This window comes from Scyliorhinus torazame, chromosome 13 (genome assembly GCF_047496885.1).
Source record: "Scyliorhinus torazame isolate Kashiwa2021f chromosome 13, sScyTor2.1, whole genome shotgun sequence".
In the NCBI taxonomy this organism is placed as follows: domain Eukaryota; kingdom Metazoa; phylum Chordata; class Chondrichthyes; order Carcharhiniformes; family Scyliorhinidae; genus Scyliorhinus; species Scyliorhinus torazame.
Genome location: NC_092719.1, coordinates 30,416,944 through 30,443,960, shown reverse-complemented (window position 1 = coordinate 30,443,960; position 27,017 = coordinate 30,416,944). Strand labels below are relative to the sequence as shown.

Here is a 27,017-nt window from a genome sequence, read left to right as displayed (position 1 = left end):
TATTATATAACTCAGCATACATCTCAATACTTAGATTGATAAATGTTTGAACACAGTATTATATAACTCAGCATACATCTCTATACTTAGATTGATAAATGTTTCAACACAGTGGTATATAACTCAGCATACATCTCTATACTTAGATTGATAAATGTTTGAACACAGTAGTATATAACTCAGCATACATCTCTATACTTAGATTGATAAATGTTTAAACACAGTATTATATAACTCAGCATACATTTCTATGCTTAGATTGATAAATGTTTGAACACAATAGTATATAACTCAGCATACATCTCTATACTTCGATTGATAAATGTTTGAACAAAGTAGTATATAACTCAGCATACATCTCTATACTTAGATTGATAAATCTTTGAACAAAGTAGTATATAGCTCAGCAGACATCTCTGTACCTAGATTGATAAATGAATGAACACAGTCGTATATAACTCAGCATACATCTCTATACGTAGATTGATAAATGTTTGAACACAGTAGTATATAATTCAGCATACATCTCTATGCTTAGATTGATAAATGTTTGAACACAGTAGTATATAATTCAGCATACATCTCTATGCTTAGATTGATAAATGTTTGAACACAGTAGTATATAACTCAGCATACATCTCTATACTTAGATTGATAAATGTTTGAACACAGTAGTATATAACTCAGCATACATCTCTATACTTAGATTGATAAATGTTTGAACACAGTAGTATATAATTCAGCATACATCTCTATGCTTAGATTGATAAATGTTTGAACACAGTAGTATATAACTCAGCATACATCTCTATACTTAGATTGATAAATGTTTGAACACAGTAGTATATAACTCAGCATACATCTCAATACTTAGAGTGATAAATGTTTGAACACAGTATTATATAACTCAGCATACATCTCGATACTTAGATTGATAAATGTTTGAACACAGTTGTATATAACTCAGCATACATCTCTATACTTAGATTGATAAATGTTTGAACACAGTAGTATATAACTCAGCATACATCTCAATACTTAGATTGATCAATGTTTGAACACAGTATAATGTAACTCAGCATACATCTCGATACTTAGATTGATAAATGTTTGAACACAGTAGTATATAACTCAGGATACATCTCGATACTTAGATTAATAAATGTTTGAACACAGGAGTATATAACTCAGCATACATCTCGATACTTAGATTGATAAATGTTTGAACACAGTATTATATAACTCAGCATACATCTCTATACGTAGATTGACAAATGTTTGAACACAGTAGTATATAACTCAGCATACATCTCTGTACTTAGATTGATAAATGTTTGAACAAAGTAGTATATAACTCAGCAGACATCTCTATACCTCGATTGATAAATGTTTGAACACAGTAGTATATAACTCAGCATACATCTCTATACTTAGATTGATAAATGTTTGAACACAGTAGTATATAACTCAGCATACATCTCAATACTTAGATTGATAAATGTTTGAACACAGGAGTATATAACTCAGCATACATCTCTATACTTAGATTGATAAATGTTTCAACACAGTGGTATATAACTCAGCATACATCTCTATACTTAGATTGATAAATGTTTGAACACAGTAGTGTATAATTCAGCATACATCTCTATACTTAGATTGATAATTGTTTGAACACAGTATTATATAACTCAGCATACATCTCTATACTTAGATTGATAAATGTTTGAACACAGTAGTGTATAATTCAGCATACATCTCTATACTTAGATTGATAAATGTTTGAACACAGTAGTATATAATTCAGCATACATCTCTATACTTAGATTGATAAATGTTTGAACACAGGAGTATATAACTCAGCATACATCTCTATACTTAGATTGATAAATGTTTGAACACAGTAGTGTATAATTCAGCATACATCTCTATACTTAGATTGATAAATGTTTGAACACAGTATTATATAACTCAGCATACATCTCTATACTTAGATTGATAAATGTTTGAACACAGTAGTGTATAATTCAGCATACATCTCTATACTTAGATTGATAATTGTTTGAACACAGTAGTATATAACTCAGCATACATCTCTATACTTAGATTGATAAATGTTTGAACACAGGAGTATATAACTCAGCGTACATCTCGATACTTAGATTGATAAATGTTTAAACACAGGAGTATATAACTCAGCATACATCTCGATACTTAGATTGATAAATGTTTGAACACAGTATTATATAACTCAGCATACATCTCTGTACTTAGATTGATAAATGTTTGAACACTGTATTATATAACTCAGCATACATCTCTATACTTAGATTGATAAATGTTTCAACACAGTGGTATATAACTCAGCATACATCTCTATACTTAGATTGATAAATGTTTGAACACAGTAGTATATAACTCAGCATACATCTCTATACTTAGATTGATAAATGTTTCAACACAGTGGTATATAACTCAGCATACATCTCTATACTTAGATTGATAAATGTTTGAACACAGTAGTATATAACTCAGCATACATCTCTATACTTAGATTGATAAATGTTTGAACACTGTATTATATAACTCAGCATACATCTCTATACTTAGATTGATAAATGTTTCAACACAGTGGTATATAACTCAGCATACATCTCTATACTTAGATTGATAAATGTTTGAACACAGTAGTATGTAACTCAGCATACATCTCTATACTTAGATTGATAAATGTTTGAACACAGTATTATATAACTCAGCATACATCTCTATGCTTAGATTGATAAATGTTTGAACACAATAGTATATAACTCAGCATACATCTCTATACTTCGATTGATAAATGTTTGAACACAGTATTATATAACTCAGCATACATCTCTATGCTTAGGTTGATAAATGTTTGAACACAGTAGTATATAACTCAGCATACATCTCTATACTTAGATTGATAAATGTTTGAACACAGTATTATATAACTCAGCATACATCTCTATGCTTAGATTGATAAATGTTTGAACACAGTAGTATATAACTCAGCATACATCTCTATACTTAGATTGATAAATCTTTGAACAAAGTAGTATACAACTCAGCAGACATCTCTGTACCTAGATTGATAAATGTTTGAACACAGTAGTATATAACTCAGCATACATCTCTATACGTAGGTTGATAAATGTTTGAACACAGTAGTATATAATTCAGCATACATCTCTATACTTAGATTGATAAATGTTTGAACACAGTAGTATATAACTCAGCATACATCTCTATACTTAGATTGATAAATGTTTGAACACAGTAGTATATAACTCAGCATACATCTCAATACTTAGATTGATAAATGTTTGAACACAGTATTATATAACTCAGCATACATCTCGATACTTAGATTGATAAATGTTTGAACACAGTAGTATATAACTCAGCATACATCTCTATACTTAGATTGATAAATGTTTGAACGCAGTAGTATATAACTCAGCATGCATCTCATTACTTAGATTGATAAATGTTTGAACACAGTATTATGTAACTCAGCATACATCTCGATACTTAGATTGATAAATGTTTGAACACAGTAGTATATAACTCAGCATACATCTCGATACTTATATTGATAAATGTTTGAACACAGGAGTATATAACTCAGCATACATCTCGATACTTAGATTGATAAATATTTGAACACAGTATTATATAACTCAGCATACATCTCTATACGTAGATTGATAAATGTTTGAACACAGTAGTATATAACTCAGCATACATCTCTATACCTAGATTGATAAATGTTTGAACACAGTAGTATATAACTCAGCATACATCTCTATACCTAGATTGATAAATGTTTGAACACAGTAGTATATAACTCAGCATACATCTCTGTACTTAGATTGATAAATGTTTGAACAAAGTAGTATATAACTCAGCAGACATCTCTATACCTAGATTGATAAATGTTTGAACACAGTAGTATATAACTCAGCATACATCACTATACTTAGATTGATAAATGTTTGAACACAGTAGTATATAACTCAGCATACATCTCTATGCTTAGATTGATAAATGTTTGAACACAGTAGTATATAACTCAGCATACATCTCTATACCTAGATTGATAAATGTTTGAACACAGTAGTATATAACTCAGCATACATCTCTATGCTTAGATTGATAAATGTTTGAACACAGTATTATATAACTCAGCATACATCTCTATACTTAGATTGATAAATGTTTGAACACAGTAGTGTATAATTCAGCATACATCTCTATACTTAGATTGATAAATGTTTGAACACAGTAGTATATAATTCAGCATACATCTCTATACTTAGATTGATAAATGTTTGAACACAGGAGTATATAACTCAGCATACATCTCTATACTTAGATTGATAAATGTTTGAACACAGTAGTGTATAATTCAGCATACATCTCTATACTTAGATTGATAAATGTTTGAACACAGTATTATATAACTCAGCATACATCTCTATACTTAGATTGATAAATGTTTGAACACAGTAGTGTATAATTCAGCATACATCTCTATACTTAGATTGATAATTGTTTGAACACAGTAGTATATAACTCAGCATACATCTCTATACTTAGATTGATAAATGTTTGAACACAGTAATATATAACACAGCATACATCTCTATACTTAGATTGATAAATGTTTGAACACAGTAGTATATAACTCAGCATACATCTCAATACTTAGATTGATAAATGTTTGAACACAGTATTATATAACTCAGCATACATCTCGATACTTAGATTGATAAATGTTTGAACACAGTAGTATTTAACTCAGCACACATCTCGCTACTTAGATTAATAAATGTTTAAACACAGGAGTATATAACTCAGCATACATCTCGATACTTAGATTGATAAATGTTTGAACACAGTATTATATAACTCAGCATACATCTCTGTACTTAGATTGATAAATGTTTGAACACTGTATTATATAACTCAGCATACATCTCTATACTTAGATTGATAAATGTTTCAACACAGTGGTATATAACTCAGCATACATCTCTATACTTAGATTGATAAATGTTTGAACACAGTAGTATATAACTCAGCATACATCTCTATACTTAGATTGATAAATGTTTCAACACAGTGGTATATAACTCAGCATACATCTCTATACTTAGATTGATAAATGTTTGAACACAGTAGTATATAACTCAGCATACATCTCTATACTTAGATTGATAAATGTTTGAACACTGTATTATGTAACTCAGCATACATCTCTATACTTAGATTGATAAATGTTTCAACACAGTGGTATATAACTCAGCATACATCTCTATACTTAGATTGATAAATGTTTGAACACAGTAGTATGTAACTCAGCATACATCTCTATACTTAGATTGATAAATGTTTGAACACAGTATTATATAACTCAGCATACATCTCTATGCTTAGATTGATAAATGTTTGAACACAATAGTATATAACTCAGCATACATCTCTATACTTCGATTGATAAATGTTTGAACACAGTATTATATAACTCAGCATACATCTCTATGCTTAGGTTGATAAATGTTTGAACACAGTAGTATATAACTCAGCATACATCTCTATACTTAGATTGATAAATGTTTGAACACAGTATTATATAACTCAGCATACATCTCTATGCTTAGATTGATAAATGTTTGAACACAGTAGTATATCACTCAGCATACATCTCTATACTTAGATTGATAAATCTTTGAACAAAGTAGTATACAACTCAGCAGACATCTCTGTACCTAGATTGATAAATGTTTGAACACAGTAGTATATAACTCAGCATACATCTCTATACGTAGGTTGATAAATGTTTGAACACAGTAGTATATAATTCAGCATACATCTCTATACTTAGATTGATAAATGTTTGAACACAGTAGTATATAACTCAGCATACATCTCTATACTTAGATTGATAAATGTTTGAACACAGTAGTATATAACTCAGCATACATCTCAATACTTAGATTGATAAATGTTTGAACACAGTATTATATAACTCAGCATACATCTCGATACTTAGATTGATAAATGTTTGAACACAGTAGTATATAACTCAGCATACATCTCTATACTTAGATTGATAAATGTTTGAACGCAGTAGTATATAACTCAGCATGCATCTCAATACTTAGATTGATAAATGTTTGAACACAGTATTATGTAACTCAGCATACATCTCGATACTTAGATTGATAAATGTTTGAACACAGTAGTATATAACTCAGCATACATCTCGATACTTAGATTGATAAATGTTTGAACACAGGAGTATATAACTCAGCATACATCTCGATACTTAGATTGATAAATATTTGAACACAGTATTATATAACTCAGCATACATCTCTATACGTAGATTGATAAATGTTTGAACACAGTAGTATATAACTCAGCATACATCTCCATACCTAGATTGATAAATGTTTGAACACAGTAGTATATAACTCAGCATACATCTCTATACCTAGATTGATAAATGTTTGAACACAGTAGTATATAACTCAGCATACATCTCTGTACTTAGATTGATAAATGTTTGAACAAAGTAGTATATAACTCAGCAGACATCTCTATACCTAGATTGATAAATGTTTGAACACAGTAGTATATAACTCAGCATACATCACTATACTTAGATTGATAAATGTTTGAACACAGTAGTATATAACTCAGCATACATCTCTATGCTTAGATTGATAAATGTTTGAACACAGTAGTATATAACTCAGCATACATCTCTATACCTAGATTGATAAATGTTTGAACACAGTAGTATATAACTCAGCATACATCTCTATGCTTAGATTGATACATGTTTGAACACAGTATTATATAACTCAGTATACATCTCTGTACTTAGATTGATAAATGTTTGAACACAGTAGTATATAACTCAGCATACATCTCTATACGTAGATTGATAAATGTTTGAACACAGTAGTATATAACTCAGCATACATCTCTATACCTAGATTGATAAATGTTTGAACACAGTAGTATATAACTCAGCATACATCTCTATACCTAGATTGATAAATGTTTGAACACAGTAGTATATAACTCAGCATACATCTCTGTACTTAGATTGATAAATGTTTGAACAAAGTAGTATATAACTCAGCATACATCTCTATACGTAGATTGATAAATGTTTGAACACAGTAGTATATAACTCAGCATACATCTCTATACTTTGATTGATAAATGTTTGAACACAGTAGTATATAACTCAGCATACATCTCGATACTTAGATTGATAAATGTTTGAACACAGTAGTATATAACTCAGCATACATCTCGATACTTAGATTGATAAATGTTTGAACACAATAGTATATAACTCAGCATACATCTCTATACTTAGATTGATAAATGTTTGAACACAGTAGTATATAACTCAGCATACATCTCTATACTTAGATTGATAAATGTTTGAACACAGTATTATATAACTCAGCATACATCTCTATGCTTAGATTGATAAATGTTTGAACACAATAGTATATAACTCAGCATACATCTCTATACTTCGATTGATAAATGTTTGAACACAGTATTATATAACTCAGCATACATCTCTATGCTTAGGTTGATAAATGTTTGAACACAGTAGTATATAACTCAGCATACATCTCTATACTTAGATTGATAAATGTTTGAACACTGTAGTATATAACTCAGCATACATCTCTATACGTAGGTTGATAAATGTTTGAACACAGTAGTATATAATTCAGCATACATCTCTATACTTAGATTGATAAATGTTTGAACACAGTAGTATATAACTCAGCATACATCTCTATACTTAGATTGATAAATGTTTGAACACAGTAGTATATAACTCAGCATACATCTCAATACTTAGATTGATAAATGTTTGAACACAGTATTATATAACTCAGCATACATCTCGATACTTAGATTGATAAATGTTTGAACACAGTAGTATATAACTCAGCATACATCTCTATACTTAGATTGATAAATGTTTGAACACAGGAGTATATAACTCAGCATACATCTCGATACTTAGATTGATAAATATTTGAACACAGTATTATATAACTCAGCATACATCTCTATACGTAGATTGATAAATGTTTGAACACAGTAGTATATAACTCAGCATACATCTCTATACCTAGATTGATAAATGTTTGAACACAGTAGTATATAACTCAGCATACATCTCTATACCTAGATTGATAAATGTTTGAACACAGTAGTATATAACTCAGCATACATCTCTGTACTTAGATTGATAAATGTTTGAACAAAGTAGTATATAACTCAGCAGACATCTCTATACCTAGATTGATAAATGTTTGAACACAGTAGTATATAACTCAGCATACATCACTATACTTAGATTGATAAATGTTTGAACACAGTAGTATATAACTCAGCATACATCTCTATGCTTAGATTGATAAATGTTTGAACACAGTAGTATATAACTCAGCATACATCTCTATACCTAGATTGATAAATGTTTGAACACAGTAGTATATAACTCAGCATACATCTCTATGCTTAGATTGATACATGTTTGAACACAGTATTATATAACTCAGTATACATCTCTGTACTTAGATTGATAAATGTTTGAACACAGTAGTATATAACTCAGCATACATCTCTATACGTAGATTGATAAATGTTTGAACACAGTAGTATATAACTCAGCATACATCTCTATACCTAGATTGATAAATGTTTGAACACAGTAGTATATAACTCAGCATACATCTCTATACGTAGATTGATAAATGTTTGAACACAGTAGTATATAACTCAGCATACATCTCTATACTTAGATTGATAAATGTTTGAACACAGTAGTATATAACTCAGCATACATCTCGATACTTAGATTGATAAATGTTTGAACACAGTAGTATATAACTCAGCATACATCTCGATACTTAGATTGATAAATGTTTGAACACAATAGTATATAACTCAGCATACATCTCTATACTTAGATTGATAAATGTTTGAACACAGTAGTATATAACTCAGCATACATCTCTATACTTAGATTGATAAATGTTTGAACACAGTAGTATATAACTCAGCATACATCTCGATACTTAGATTGATAAATGTTTGAACACAGTAGTATATAACTCAGCATACATCTCTATACTTAGATTGATAAATGTTTGAACACAGTAGTATATAATTCAGCATACATCTCTATACTTAGATTGATAAATGTTTGAACACAGTAGTATATAACTCAGCATACATCTCGATACTTAGATTGATAAATGTTTGAACACAGGAGTATATAACTAAGCATACATCTCGATACTTAGTTTGATAAATGTTTGAACACAGTATTATATAACTCAGCATACATCTCTGTACTTAGATTGATAAATGTTTGAACACAGTATTATATAACTCAGCATACATCTCAATACTTAGATTGATAAATGTTTGAACACAGTATTATATAACTCAGCATACATCTCTATACTTAGATTGATAAATGTTTGAACACAGTAGTATATAACTCAGCATACATCTCGATACTTAGATTGATAAATGTTTGAACACAGTAGTATTTAACTCAGCATACATCTCGCTACTTAGATTGATAAATGTTTAAACACAGGAGTATATAACTCAGCATACATCTCGATACTTAGATTGATAAATGTTTGAACACAGTAGTATTTAACTCAGCATACATCTCGCTACTTAGATTGATAAATGTTTAAACACAGGAGTATATAACTCAGCATACATCTCGATACTTAGATTGATAAATGTTTGAACACAGTATTATATAACTCAGCATACATCTCTGTACTTAGATTGATAAATGTTTGAACACAGTATTATATAACTCAGCATACATCTCTATACTTAGATTGATAAATGTTTCAACACAGTGGTATATAACTCAGCATACATCTCTATACTTAGATTGATAAATGTTTGAACACAGTAGTATGTAACTCAGCATACATCTCTATACTTAGATTGATAAATGTTTGAACACAGTATTATATAACTCAGCATACATCTCTACTTAGATTGATAAATGTTTAAACACAGGAGTATATAACTCAGCATACATCTCGATACTTAGATTGATAAATGTTTCAACACAGTGGTATATAACTCAGCATACATCTCTATACTTAGATTGATAAATGTTTGAACACAGTAGTATGTAACTCAGCATACATCTCTATACGTAGATTGATAAATGTTTGAACACAGTATTATATAACTCAGCATACATCTCTATGCTTAGATTGATAAATGTTTGAACACAATAGTATATAACTCAGCATACATCTCTATACTTCGATTGATAAATGTTTGAACACAGTATTATATAACTCAGCATACATCTCTATGCTTAGGTTGATAAATGTTTGAACACAGTATTATATAACTCAGCATACATCTCTATACTTAGATTGATAAATGTTTGAACACAGTATTATATAACTCAGCATACATCTCTATGCTTAGATTGATAAATGTTTGAACACAGTAGTATATAACTCAGCATACATCTCTATACTTAGATTGATAAATCTTTGAACAAAGTAGTATACAACTCAGCAGACATCTCTGTACCTAGATTGATAAATGTTTGAACACAGTAGTATATAACTCAGCATACATCTCTATACGTAGGTTGATAAATGTTTGAACACAGTAGTATATAATTCAGCCTACATTGTCATGATATTCAAACACACACATCATGATGGACACACTAACAGGCAAATCAGAGTACACAACACCACAACCAATCACAGACAAGAACACCAACCACATAAAAAGCACGAGCACGACACCTGGAGGTCAGTAGGTCTGGGGAGAAGGGAACAAGAAAGAGCTGTTGAAACACCACAAGCAGGGAGCCCCCCACGTGCAGAGTGCAAAGACCAAACTGTAAATAGTGAGTTTAAATAAAGAAGCGTTGTACCATATGCAACTGTGTTGGCTCATCTGTGTGTCAGAACACCCAACACCACATGGTACAGGAGTGGATCGATACCTGCCTACTAACCTGCCATTCTGGACATGGACCACACCGACGGACCGCAGCCGATGCAAGTCACGGGGAACCTAGGCACCAACTGGAAGCTCTACAGGCAGCGATTTGACCTGTACATCCGTGCCACCGAAAAACAGAATGCCTCGGATGATTCGAAGATTGCAATGTTCCTCTTCTACGCAGGCCCGTACCCAACCGATGTCTTTAGCTCACTGGTGTTCGAAGAAGGCGAAAACCAGGCCAAATATGACACGGTCATCCTCAAACTGGACCAGCACTTTCAAACTGAAGTAAACGAAAGTTTCGAAAGATACATCTTTCAGCAATGCCTGCAAGGTAAGGAGGAGCTTTTTCAACCCTTTTTGACGCACCTCCGGATTCTAGCGCAGTCCTGCGGTTACGGCACCACTACAGAGTCCATGATCAGGGACCAGATTGTTTTTGGCGTTGCCTCTAGTGGCCTACGCCAGCAGCTTTTTAAAATGAAAAGCCTCACCTTAGCGTCTGCTGTGGAAGCCTGTGTCCTCCATGAAAATGCTACCTGCCGTTTTGCCCGATTTCAGGCGTCCGAGTTGGCACGGAGGGGGTCCCCAGCCGTCGAATCGGCAAGCCAGGCCGCCCACGACGTTGAACGCATCCAGGCCGTCGATTTCTTCCCGCCCCACGGCCCGGACGACAGCGGCCGCTTCCCGCGCTTTTCGCGGTCTCCCGCGCAGGTGCGCGCCAAAAATAACGGCCACAACGAGGGACGCACTGCGCAGGCGCGCCCACCGCAAGATCGCACTGCGCATGCACAGTGGCGCAACGAACGCCGTGACGTCATGACGTGCAGCAATTGTGGAGATCTACACTTAAAAGGGCAATGTCCTGCAAAAAACCGACAGTGCAACAGATGTGCCATGATGGGCCACTACGCAGCCCGCTGTCGTGCGGCTCAACCCATGGATCCGGCGCATCCTCGACAACCTCGCACACGAGTCAGGACCGTCCAGCCCACGCATCAAGACTTCCAGTTAAGTGATGCAGATGACCAGGATGACTTCCGAGTTGCCGTCATTGATGTCAACAAGGTCAATGCCATCAATCCAGACGATGAGTGGTGTGCCACCCTGACGGTCAACCAATCGCGCGTCGCCTTCCGTCTGGACACCGGCGCATCCGCCAACCTGATTGCTTACTCTGCAGTCCAGGCCATGAAGGTCAAACCACCCATCCCACCATCCCGGCTTAAGATGGTTGACTATAACGGGAACGTTATCCCGTCCATAGGATCTTGCCAGCTACAGGTGACTCACAAGAGGTACACGGCCACACTCCCCTTCGAAGTTGTGGGCTCATCAAAGGACTCGTTACTGGGCGCACAAGCGTGTAAGGTCCTTCACCTGGTACAGCGCATTATGTCTCTCTCTCCAGATGAGATATCCGACTTCCCGGATGCTGAGTTCCACGCGAATCTCCATTCCCTCCTCGCTCACAACCAGGAGGTTTTTGAAGGCATGGGGACATTGCCACACACGTACAAGATTCGACTCAGACCGGACGCCATCCCTGTCGTTCACGCACCTCGCAGGGTTCCTGCGCCTCTCAAAGACCGCCTCAAGGCACAACTGCAGATTCTTCAGGACCAAGGGGTCCTATCCAAGGTCACGGAGCCCACGCCATGGGTCAGCTCCATGGTCTGTGTAAAGAAGCCCTCTGGCGAGCTCCGTATATGTATAGATCCAAAAGATCTGAACAACAACATCATGCGGGAACACTATCCCATCCCGAAACGAGAAGACCTCACCAGCGAGATGGCGCGAGCCAACATATTCACTAAATTGGATGCGTCCAAAGGATTCTGGCAGATCAAACTGGACCCGGCCAGCCGAAGACTATGCACATTCAACACCCCTTTTGGCAGATTCTGCTACAACCGGATGCCATTCGGCATCATTTCGGCATCTGAAGTATTCCACCGCATTATGGAGCAGATGATGGAAGGCATCGAAGGGGTACGTGTATATGTGGACGATATCATCATTTGGTCCACCACTCCGCAGGAACACATGCATCGTCTTCGACGTGTCTTCACCCGCATACGGCAAAATGGCCTGCGTCTCAACCGTGCGAAGTGTGCTTTCGGCCAGACGGAGCTGAAATTCCTCGGGGACCACATCTCAAGGTCCGGGGTCCGTCCCGATGCAGACAAGGTTAGCGCCATCACAGCCATGCCACGACCGGCTGACAAGAAGGCTGTCTTAAGATTCCTGGGCATGGTCAACTTCCTTGGGAAGTTCATTCCCAACCTGGCTTCTCATACAACAAACATGCGCCATCTCGTAAAAAAATCGACGGAATTCAACTGGCACCAGTCGCATCAGCGGGAATGGGAGGAGCTCAAGCACAAACTGGTCACGGCACCAGTGCTGGCCTTCTTTGACACGACTCGCCCTACAAAGATCTCAACAGACGCCAGCCAATCTGGTATAGGAGCGGTACTCCTGCAAAAAGACAGCACGTCATCATGGGCCCCGGTTGCGTATGCCTCACGAGCCATGACCCCTACCGAACAGCGCTACGCGCAAATCGAAAAAGAATGCCTGGGCTTGTTAACTGGACTGGACAAGTTCCACGACTATGTGTATGGCCTGCCACGATTCACGGTCGAAACTGACCACCGCCCCCTGGTCAACATCATTAACAAAGACCTGAACGACATGACTCCTCGCCTCCAGCGCATCTTACTTAAACTCAGGAGGTACGATTTTGAACTGATCTACACTCCGGGGAAGGAACTCATCGTGGCGGACACTCTTTCCCGAGCAGTGAGCACACCACCAGATGCGGAGGGGTTCGTGCGTCAAATTGAGGCACACGTGACTCTGACAGCAGCAAATATGCCAGCTGATGATCCTAGTCTGGCCCACATACGTGCAGAGACGGCGACTGACCCTCTGCTGCAGCGAGTGATGCGCCACATGACGGAAGGGTGGCTAAAAGGGCAGTGCCCCCAGTTTTATAATGTGCGAGATGATCTCACCAATATAGACGGGGTCCTTATGAAATCGCATAGGATCGTTATTCCACACAGTGTGCGCCAGATGATTCTTCGTCAACTACACGAAGGCCACTTGGGCGTCGAAAAATGCAGACGAAGGGCCCGGGAGGCGGTATATTGGCCGGGTATTAATGAAGACATAGCCAACATGGTGCTCAACTGCACAACCTGTCAGAGGTTTCAGCCAGCGCAACCTCCGGAAACACTTCTACCACACGAGATGGTGACGTCCCCCTGGGCGAAGGTGGGTGTTGACCTATTTCACGCGCTCGGCAGAGATTACATTGTTATTATAGACTACTTCTCAAACTACCCGGAAGTCATGCCTCTCCATGATCTGACGTCGTCCGCAGTCATTGGGGCCTGCAAGGAAACGTTTGCTCGCCATGGCATTCCAAGGACTGTCATGTCAGACAATGGACCTTGTTTTGCCAGCCGTGAATGGTCGTCCTTTGCCGCAGCATATGGTTTCACTCATGTGACATCCAGCCCTCTGCATCCACAATCGAACGGGAAGGCTGAAAAGGGTGTCCACATCGCAAAGCGGCTCCTGTGCAAGGCGGCTGATGCCGGATCGGACTTTAACCTTGCCTTGCTGGCCTATCGATCGGCCCCGTTATCCACGGGCCTCTCGCCAGCGCAGCTACTAATGGGTCGCTCCCTCAGGACGACGGTACCTTCCGTCCTGGCACCGACAACAGACCATGAGGCGGTTCTTCGGAACATGCAACTGCAGCGTGATCGCCAGAAAGGTCGGTACGACACACGAGCGACGGACCTGCCCCCCCTGTCCTCCGGAGACAAAGTACGCGTCCATCAACCGTATGGTGGCTGGTCAGCACCGGCCGAAGTCCTCCGACAAGTGGCTCCCCGCTCGTTCCTGGTTCGCATGCCGGATGGTTCCGTGCGTCGCCGCAATCGGCGCGCCCTTCGCCGACTTCCACGCTCACAGCCACACAGCACGCCAGATCCTCAACAGGCTTCCGAGGATGACTTTGTGGAGCTGCTGCACATCACGCCCTTTCCATCGCCACCCATGGCCATGCCTGCACAGCAGCCGGTGGTTCTTGATCCACCCTTGAGGCGGTCAACCCGAATTCGTCGCAAACCCATTAGAATGGACTTATAATACAGTTCATATGTTTAATAAGTTGGACAATTTTACATGATAACCTGTTGTTGTTTATCGTTCCAGATGTCATCTGACTGGACAACTGTTCAAATTTTTTTTCTTCTTCTCTCGTTCGCATTTCTGTTATGTTATGGTACAACTGGATTCATGTGACGCACACGACATCGCCCCATGTACATAGTTCCGTCATAGACACATGCTGCACACGACACACACACACTCTTAGATGCACTCACGTCACGATCATATTTATCACCACGTAGGCACATATCTTTGTAAAAAGGGGGGATGTCATGATATTCAAACACACACATCATGATGGACACACTAACAGGCAAATCAGAGTACACAACACCACAACCAATCACAGACAAGAACACCAACCACATAAAAAGCACGAGCACGACACCTAGAGGTCAGCAGGTCTGGGGAGAAGGGAACAAGAAAGAGCTGTTGAAACACCACAAGCAGGGAGCCCCCCACGTGCAGAGTGCAAAGACCAAACTGTAAATAGTGAGTTTAAATAAAGAAGCGTTGTACCATATGCAACTGTGTTGGCTCATCTGTGTGTCAGAACACCCAACACCACATACATCTCTATACTTAGATTGATAAATGTTTGAACACAGTAGTATATAACTCAGCATACATCTCTATACTTAGATTGATAAATGTTTGAACACAGTAGTATATAACTCAGCATACATCTCAATACTTAGATTGATAAATGTTTCAACACAGTATTATATAACTCAGCATACATCTCGATACTTAGATTGATAAATGTTTGAACACAGTAGTATATAACTCAGCATACATCTCTATACTTAGATTGATAAATGTTTGAACACAGTAGTATATAACTCAGCATACATCTCGATACTTAGATTGATAAATGTTTGAACACAGGAGTATATAACTCAGCATCCATCTCTATACTTAGATTGATAAATGTTTGAACACAGTATTATATAACTCAGCATACATCTCAGTACTTAGATTGATAAATGTTTGAACACAGTAGTATATAACTCAGCATACATCTCTATACTTAGATTGATAAATGTTTGAACACAGTATTATATAATTCAGCATACATCTCTAACCTTAGATTGATAAATGTGTGAACACAGTAGTATATAACTCAGCATACATCTCTATGCTTAGATTGATAAATGTTTGAACACAGTAGTATATAACTCAGCATACATCTCTATACTTAGATTGATAAATGTGTGAACACAGTATTATATAACTCAGCATACATCTCTATACTTAGATTGATAAATGTTTGAACACAGTAGTATATTACTCAGCATACATCTCTATACGTAGATTGATAAATGTTTGAACACAGTAGTATATAACTCAGCATACATCTCTATACTTAGATTGATAAATGTTTGAACACAGTAGTATATAACTCAGCATACATCTCTCTACTTAGATTGATAAATGTGTGAACACAGTATTATATAACTCAGCATACATCTCTATACTTAGATTGATAAATGTTTGAACACAGTAGTATATAACTCAGCATACATCTCTATACGTAGATTGATAAATGTTTGAACACAGTAGTATATAACTCAGCATACATCTCGATACTTAGATTGATAAATGTTTGAACACAGTAGTATATAATTCAGCATACATCTCTATACTTAGATTGATGAATGTTTGAACACAGTATTATATAATTCAGCATACATCTCTATACTTAGATTGATAAATGTTTGAACACAGTAATATATCTCAACATACATCTCTATACTTAGATTGATAAATGTTTGAACACTGTAGTATATAACTCAGCATACATCTCTATACTTAGATTGATAAATGTTTGAACACAGTATTATATAATTCAGCAACATCTCTATACTTAGATTGTTAAATGAACAAGGCCGACAGGATCAGTAACGGAATAACATAAAGCTGATTAGCAGACAACACACTTCTGGGTGTGGGCACTGGGAATAGTGAATTGCACGCAAAGCATGATGGTCTTTAAACCAACCAGACTTAACATCATTCCTGGGAAGAACAGATCCACCCAAAATGCAGGCTACTCTGCTCGGCAGAGATATTCCTTAACCCCAGCTCCAAACAGCCTTAATGAGACAAAAGTACCATTCAGAGATAGAAGTTAGATAAAGAGGACAAAGCATCAAGGACAGTGGATAAGATGGGTCTGGGAAACATCAGAACACCATGAGTAAGGCCCCACAGGTGCACGAGCTGGTCACACAGCCCCAGGTTACCCAAAAGCAATTTTATTGGTCAATGTATGTAGTGTATAGCCACAATGATTGGATCAAGCCCAGCTGAGGCTGGGCTACTGATGTTTGGAACTTGTATAATTATTGAACCTTAAAGGTAGAGTCACATGCCCCAATTGGTCTCCCATTGTATATTGGCAAATAAAGAAAGTCTTTACCAGAGTTGCTGTCTCCGTGAGTCTAAGTGTCAGCTGAGCCGTAGTTAAGAGGGAGATCTCCGACGTGAAAGCCAGCTCAATGCTCAACCTCTGAAAACGCTCCTACAATGGACATATAGCAGGAGGTTGTAGTTTTAGTATTCACATCCTGCAAAAGAATGTTGCAAAAGTTTCAACGTTAATCATATTGGAACAAAACAATTGAAGATGTTCAATGTAAATAGGTAACGAGCAATTTTTCTTCGAAGGCGCATTGTCAAAACCTGGCTCCAGGCAGCCATCTTGCCTCCATCCACTGCAAGAAACAGCATGACATCATTCTGAGCATGATACCTAAAGTAAAGGAAAAACATATGACTACTTGGATTGGAATGCACGACATCAAGACGGTAAGGTTTCTTGAATTGTTGTGTCACATTCTTAACGGTGAACAAATTATACATTTTTAAATGAGATGATTTTATATTTCCACAGGAGGGGATTCATGTTTGGATTGATGATTCTCCAACAGATTTTGCAAAGTGGTATCCGGGTGAACCCAATAACGAAGGAAATGAGGACTGTGTGCAGATTATAGACAGTAAGTTGCTGTTGTTTAATGGTATCTTAGAGGAAAATAATTCCAAACAAATGGATCAGTGGATGAGATTCTGAGTGGGCTCCATAGAACATTGAACATAGAACATACAGTGCAGAAGGAGGCCATTCAGCCCATCGAGTCTGCACCGACCCACTTAAGCCCTCACTTCAACTCTATCCCCGGAACCCAATAACCCCTTATAACATTTTTTTTTGGTCACTAAGGGCAATTTATCATGGCCAATCCACCTAACTTGCACGTCTTTGGACTGTGGGAGGAAACCCGAGCACCCGGAAGGAAACCCACGCAGACACGGGGAGACTCCGCACAGACAGTGTGACCCAGCGGGGGGTGGAACCTGGGACCCTGGCGCTGTGAAGCCACAGTGCTAGCCACTTGTGCTACCGTGCTGCCCCATGTGGTTGGGTTTTAGACGTTGACAGATCTCTACTTCCTGCCCCTCTGGCAGTCATCTTCCAGGTAAAACTGTTTCCTGGGGGAAAGTACATGGGTGACATGCTGTGGATAAAGGAACGGTCACTGGGAGTGACACTAAAGTTTCTCCTTCTGCTCAATTGTCCGTCTCTGTGCGTTCTGCAGGATTCAATTCCCAGATTGAAGATAACGTCACCCAGACAGATATCGGAAAGCTGAATTCTAATTGGGAATGTTCCAATTGTGTGAAGTCTGTGCAATGGGGAAGGAGACAGTTTAACCCCTGGTGGTGAGGCCGTGCTGTCCACCCACACAGGAGAATCCCACCCAGGGTAAACTCCGCATCTTCACTCAGGAACTGTCCAAACCCACACTGAATATCGCCAGGTTTTCAGGTTTCAGTGACAGGTTATTTACAAAGTTACTCATGGATTAAGAGATGGTTAAAATGAAAAGATCATTGACACTCTCAAAACAGAAAGAATGAGAACAATAAGCCAATAAGCTGCTCACTTCACTGAATTCAATCTTTCTTTCTTTCTCCAGAGAAAACAATTGGCTGGAATGATGAAAGTTGTCGTCTCAAATATCCTTTCATTTGCTCCCATAAGCTGTCCTGTTCCTAGAGGAATCTGGTGATGCTCCGTGATCCTGTCCAGGACTGGATTCAGTTTTTGATTTGTTTGTGACACAGTTACTGCCTCTGTGACTGTTCTTAGTCTCTCAGTCAATAATAAATACAATTGCATCATGAGCTGTGTGTTTGATGTGTGAGTCTAGTTTATAGCAGCCTTCCTGTCCCATTGTCGCTTCCTACCCACCTCTTCACTCAATATTACATTGGGGAGGAAGACAGCACAGACTTGGATGTTTTTTAAATTCATTCATGTGAAGTGAGCATTGCTGGTAAGATCAAAATGTATTCCTCTTTGAGAAGGTGCTGATGGTGAGGCACCTTCTTCAACTGCTGGAGTCCATCTGGCGATAGGGAGGGAGTTCTGGGGTTTTGATCCAGTGACAGTGAAGCAACAACTATATAGTTCCAAGTCAGGGTGCTGTGTGGCTTGGAGGGGGAACTTGCAGGTGGCAGTGTTCTGTTGTATTTGCTGCCCTTGTTCTTGTAGGCGGGACAGGTCACAGGTTTGGGAGATGCTGCCAAAGGAGCCGTGGTGAGTCATTACAGTACATCTTGTAGATGGTGCACAATGTTGCCGTGGTGTCCTGGATAGTGTTGAGCTTCTTGAGTGTTATTGAAGCCTCACTCATCCAGGCAAGTGGGGAGTATCCATCACACTCCTGACTTGTGCCTTGTAGATGATGGACAGGCTTTGGGAAGTCAGGAGGTGAATTAGTCACTGCATAATTCCCGGCCTCTGGCCTGTGTTTACATGGCTGAATCAGTTAAGTTCCTGATCAATCATAACCCCCAGACTATTGATCGTGGGGATATGAACATCAAGGGCAGATTGTTAGATTATCTCTTGTTATTGACAGAACTTGCTTGGCACAAACGTTATTTATTACTTGTGAGCTCAAGTCTGAATGTTGTCCGGGTTTCTCTGCATCCAGGCAGGAAGTACTTCAGTATCTGAGAGTCTCGAACGACACAAACTCGATACAATTATCAAACGTCTGACCTTATCGTGGAGGGAAGGTCATGGAGTTGGTTGGGCCGACGACACTAACTCCTGCAGCAAAGTCCTGCTTGCGGAGGATATGCTTGGCCTCCAGCAACTACACCCCATGTTCCTGTCTCAATAGGAACGCTCCAACCAGTGGGACGATTTCCCATTGCCTTCATTTTGCTGCGGTCTCTTGATTTCGTACTTGGTTAAATGTTGCCTTAATGTCAGGGCGGTGACTCTCACTTCGTCACTGGAATTCAGCTCTTTTTAGTCCATGTTTGGACCAAGGCTGCAATGAGGCCTGGTGCTACTGCCATCAGGAGATAGCCATAAAACACTGTCAATGATGAGAATATCAGTTTGATTTCCAAGCGTGCAATACATTTAGGTTATTTAATATGTTAACCAATGTTTTAAATTCAGCTTTGACAACAAACATGGAATACATGGACCACCATCTCTCCACGTGTCTGATATCAGCCGTTTTTAGTATAGTCCCACACTTACTGTATCTTTAATGTTCAGGCCCTGCCTGCTTGCCCGTGTGGAATGGCTTTGAGTGAAGTAGCGGTGGAATTCTCCACACGGACAAGGAAACCTCCTGATGATTAGCCCCTATTCCCCACCCCTTGTTCAGCTAATGAATCAGGACTCCTCCATGTTGAACACCATTGGGAAGAAACACTTGAGGGAAACAAGGGCACAGAATGTAGTCTGGGTGATGGAACATCAACATTTATCACCAGGGATAACTCAGTGGTACCACTACTGACCGAATCCTGAAGGACATACCTGCCAGGTTGTGCCTGTATCAGGTGGTGAAAGAACCAACACGAGGGAAAAACCTTTTTGACCTCGTCCCCACCAACCTACCTGTTGTGGGTGAATCTGTCCCCAGCAGTATTGGTAGGAGTGACCACAACACATTTGTGGTATTATCAGGTATTGCAGTACCCGAGAGGCTGAAGACCATTGGTTAAACCTAGGTGTTTACCATTGGCTGTTTGGTATGTAGCTCTGCCCTGACAGGCGGGGTATAAGAACCGGTGCCGTCCCAGCAGCCCTCATTCTGTACCGAAGCTGCTGGGGAACAGTTCTAGTCTATTAAAGCCTTCAGTTATGTTACTACCTCGTATTTAATTGTAATTGATCGTGCATCAACATTCCTTCTGGAAATGAAGTCCTGCCTTTGTACAGAGCATCACCGTGTGACACTACCCCCATGCTTAACGGGATAGATTCGGGCCAGATTGGCAGCTCTATTCTGGGCATCCAGGGGACACTGTGGGCTATTAGCTGGAGCAGAATTGTATTCAATTACAATCAGTAACCTCATGGTCGAGCATATTCCCCACTCTACCAGAATCATCAAGTCAGGGGACAACCTGATTGAATGAGGATTGCAGGAGAGCAGGTCAGGAGCAGCACCAGACAGGCCTAGAAATGAGGAGCCAAACAGGTGAAACTGCAACACAGGCCCAAATACAGGTGAAATAGGAGAAAACAGCTCAGATCAAAGTTCTGCAGTCCCGCCACATCCAGTCGTGAACTGGGATGGATAATTCAACAACTAATGGAAGGAGAAGGTTCCATAAATCTCCCCATCATCTGTCAATTTTTTCACAGAAATATAATTTATTCGTAAGATATCTGAACGAACATTGAAAAACATTTCAAAGTGGCCATCGCAGAAAGTGCAATGACGCTCAAATTATCTACATAGGTTCCTCACTACGAATGCAATACATGGGCAGCACGGTAGCACAGTGGTTAGCACTGTTGCTTCACAGCTCCAGGGTCCCAGGTTCGATTCTCTGCTTGGGTCACTGTCTGTGCGGAGTCTGCACGTCCTCCCCATTTCTACGTGGGTTTCCTCCGGGTGCTCCGGTTTCCTCCCACAAGTCCCAGATAACGTGCTTGTTCAGTGAATTGGACATTCTGAATTCTTCCTCAGTGTACCCGAACAGGCGCCGGGGAGTGGCGACTAGGAGATTTTCACAGTAACTTCGTTGTGGTGGTAACGTAAGCCGACTTGTGACAGCAATAAAGATTATAATTGTGTGCGGCGAGATTCTCCGTTTCTGGGACTAAGTGTTGATGCCAACGCAGAATTTGTGGACTGTCACGACAGCAACACCAGCGCCACACCTGGACCGATTCCACTACTGTTAAGGGGCTCACACCAGCGCCACATGGAACACAATCGATTCCAATGAGAATCGGTGCTGGATTCGCGGGTTCCGCGATTGACACTCAGGAGGCTGACAAGCTGCAGCCGCATATACACACTTCACTCCCCACACACACCATCCCAGCATATACACACTTCACTCCCCACACACACCATCCCAGCATATACACACTGCACTCCCCACACACACCATCCCAGCATATACACACTGCACTCCCCACACACACCATCCCAGCATATACACACTGCACTCCCCACACACACCATCCCAGCATATACACACTGCACTCCCCACACACACCATCCCAGCATATACACACTGCACTCCCCACACACACCATCCCAGCATATACACACTTCACTCCCCACACACACCATCCCAGCATATACACACTGCACTCCCCACACACACCATCCCAGCATATACACACTGCACTCCCCACACACACCATCCCAGCATATACACACTGCACTCCCCACACACACCATCCCAGCATATACACACTTCACTCCCCACACACACCATCCCAGCATATACACACTGCACTCCCCACACACACCATTCCAGCATATACACACTGCACTCCCCACACACACCATCCCAGCATATACACACTGCACTCCCCACACACACCATCCCAGCATATACACACTTCACTCCCCACACACACCATCCCAGCAAATACACACTACACTCCCCACACACACCATCCCAGCATATACACACTGCACTCCCCACACACACCATCCCAGCATATACACACTGCACTCCCCACACACACCATCCCAGCATATACACACTGCACTCCCCACACACACCATCCCAGCATATACACACTGCACTCCCCACACACACCATCCCAGCATATACACACTGCACTCCCCACACACACCATCCCAGCATATACACACTGCACTCCCCACACACACCATCCCAGCATATACACACTGCACTCCCCACACACACCATCCCAGCATATACACACTGCACTCCCCACACACACCATCCCAGCATATACACACTGCAATCCCCACACACACCATCCCAGCATATACACACTGCACTCCCCACACACACCATCCCAGCATATACACACTGCACTCCCTACACACACCATCCCAGCATATACACACTGCACTCCCCACACACACCATCCCAGCATATACACACTGCACTCCCCACACACACCATCCCAGCATATACACACTGCACTCCCCACACACACCATCCCAGCATATACACACTGCACTCCCCACACACACCATCCCAGCATATACACACTTCACTCCCCACACACACCATCCCAGCATATACACACTGCACTCCCCACACACACCATCCCAGCATATACACACTGCACTCCCCACACACACCATCCCAGCATATACACACTGCACTCCCCACACACACCATCCCAGCATATACACACTTCACTCCCCACACACACCATCCCAGCATATACACACTGCACTCCCCACACACACCATTCCAGCATATACACACTGCACTCCCCACACACACCATCCCAGCATATACACACTGCACTCCCCACACACACCATCCCAGCATATACACACTTCACTCCCCACACACACCATCCCAGCAAATACACACTACACTCCCCACACACACCATCCCAGCATATACACACTGCACTCCCCACACACACCATCCCAGCATATACACACTGCACTCCCCACACACACCATCCCAGCATATACACACTGCACTCCCCACACACACCATCCCAGCATATACACACTGCACTCCCCACACACACCATCCCAGCATATACACACTGCACTCCCCACACACACCATCCCAGCATATACACACTGCACTCCCCACACACACCATCCCAGCATATACACACTGCACTCCCCACACACACCATCCCAGCATATACACACTGCACTCCCCACACACACCATCCCAGCATATACACACTGCAATCCCCACACACACCATCCCAGCATATACACACTGCACTCCCCACACACACCATCCCAGCATATACACACTGCAATCCCCACACACACCATCCCAGCATATACACACTGCACTCCCCACACACACCATCCCAGCATATACACACTGCACTCCCCACACACACCATCCCAGCATATACACACTGCACTCCCCACACACACCATCCCAGCAAATACACACTACACTCCCCACACACACCATCCCAGCATATACACACTGCACTCCCCACACACACCATCCCAGCATATACACACTGCACTCCCCACACACACCATCCCAGCATATACACACTGCACTCCCCACACACACCATCCCAGCATATACACACTGCACTCCCCACACACACCATCCCAGCATATACACACTGCACTCCCCACACACACCATCCCAGCATATACACACTGCACTCCCCACACACACCATCCCAGCATATACACACTGCACTCCCCACACACACCATCCCAGCATATACACACTGCACTCCCCACACACACCATCCCAGCATATACACACTGCAATCCCCACACACACCATCCCAGCATATACACACTGCACTCCCCACACACACCATCCCAGCATATACACACTGCAATCCCCACACACACCATCCCAGCATATACACACTGCACTCCCCACACACACCATCCCAGCATATACACACTGCACTCCCCACACACACCATCCCAGCATATACACACTGCACTCCCCACACACACCATCCCAGCATATACACACTGCACTCCCCACACACACCATCCCAGCATATACACACTGCACTCCCCACACACACCATCCCAGCATATACACACTGCACTCCCCACACACACCATCCCAGCATATACACACTGCACTCCCCACACACACCATCCCAGCATATACACACTGCACTCCCCACACACACCATCCCAGCATATACACACTGCACTCCCCACACACACCATCCCAGCATATACACACTGCACTCCCCACACACAACATCCCAGCATATACACACTGCACTCCCCACACACACCATCCCAGCATATACACACTGCAATCCCCACACACACCATCCCAGCATATACACACTGCACTCCCCACACACACCATCCCAGCATATACACACTGCACTCCCCACACACACCATCCCAGCATATACACACTGCACTCCCCACACACACCATCCCAGCATATACACACTGCACTCCCCACACACACCATCCCAGCATATACACACTGCACTCCCCACACACACCATCCCAGCATATACACACTGCACTCCCCACACACACCATCCCAGCATATACACACTGCACTCCCCACTCAACCATCCCAGCATATACACACTGCACTCCCCACACACACCATCCCAGCATATACACACTGCACTCCCCACACACACCATCCCAGCATATACACACTGCACTCCCCACACACACCATCCCAGCATATACACACTGCACTCCCCACACACACCATCCCAGCATATACACACTGCACTCCCCACACACACCATCCCAGCATATACACACTGCACTCCCCACACACACCATCCCAGCATATACACACTGCACTCCCCACACACACCATCCCAGCATATACACACTGCAATCCCCACACACACCATCCCAGCATATACACACTGCACTCCCCACACACACCATCCCAGCATATACACACTGCAATCCCCACACACACCATCCCAGCATATACACACTGCACTCCCCACACACACCATCCCAGCATATACACACTGCACTCCCCACACACACCATCCCAGCATATACACACTGCACTCCCCACACACACCATCCAGGCATATACACACTGCACTCCCCACACACACCATCCCAGCATATACACACTGCACTCCCCACACACACCATCCCAGCATATACACACTGCACTCCCCACACACACCATCCCAGCATATACACACTGCACTCCCCACACACACCATCCCAGCATATACACACTGCACTCCCCACACACACCATCCCAGCATATACACACTGCACTCCCCACACACACCATCCCAGCATATACACACTGCACTCCCCACACACACCATCCCAGCATTTTCACACTGCACTCCCCACACACACCATCCCAGCATATACACACTGCAATCCCCACACACACCATCCCAGCATATACACACTGCACTCCCCACACACACCATCCCAGCATATACACACTGCACTCCCCACACACACCATCCCAGCATATACACACTGCACTCCCCACACACACCATCCCAGCATATACACACTGCACTCCCCACACACACCATCCCAGCATATACACACTGCACTCCCCACACACACCATCCCAGCATATACACACTGCACTCCCCACACACACCATCCCAGCATATACACACTGCACTCCCCACACACACCATCCCAGCATATACACACTGCACTCCCCACACACACCATCCCAGCATATACACACTGCACTCCCCACACACACCATCCCAGCATATACACACTGCACTCCCCACA

The 27,017-nt window shown here is 41.1% G+C and overlaps 1 protein-coding gene across 1 annotated transcript in view; it reads left to right on the top strand.

Moving 5' to 3' along the window:
* The window catches only part of LOC140387677 (lectin-like), a 161,722-nt gene extending 142,243 nt beyond the window's left edge, over positions 1 to 19,479 (top strand). Inside the window, exons 2-4 of the mRNA XM_072470871.1 lie at positions 17,959 to 18,099; positions 18,185 to 18,290; positions 19,272 to 19,479. Of these exons, the coding sequence (XP_072326972.1) occupies positions 17,959 to 18,099; positions 18,185 to 18,290; positions 19,272 to 19,351 (327 nt within the window). The 3' untranslated portion in view covers positions 19,352 to 19,479. The remainder of the gene's footprint in view (positions 1 to 17,958; positions 18,100 to 18,184; positions 18,291 to 19,271) is intronic.
* Positions 19,480 to 27,017: the final 7,538 nt, after the last annotated feature.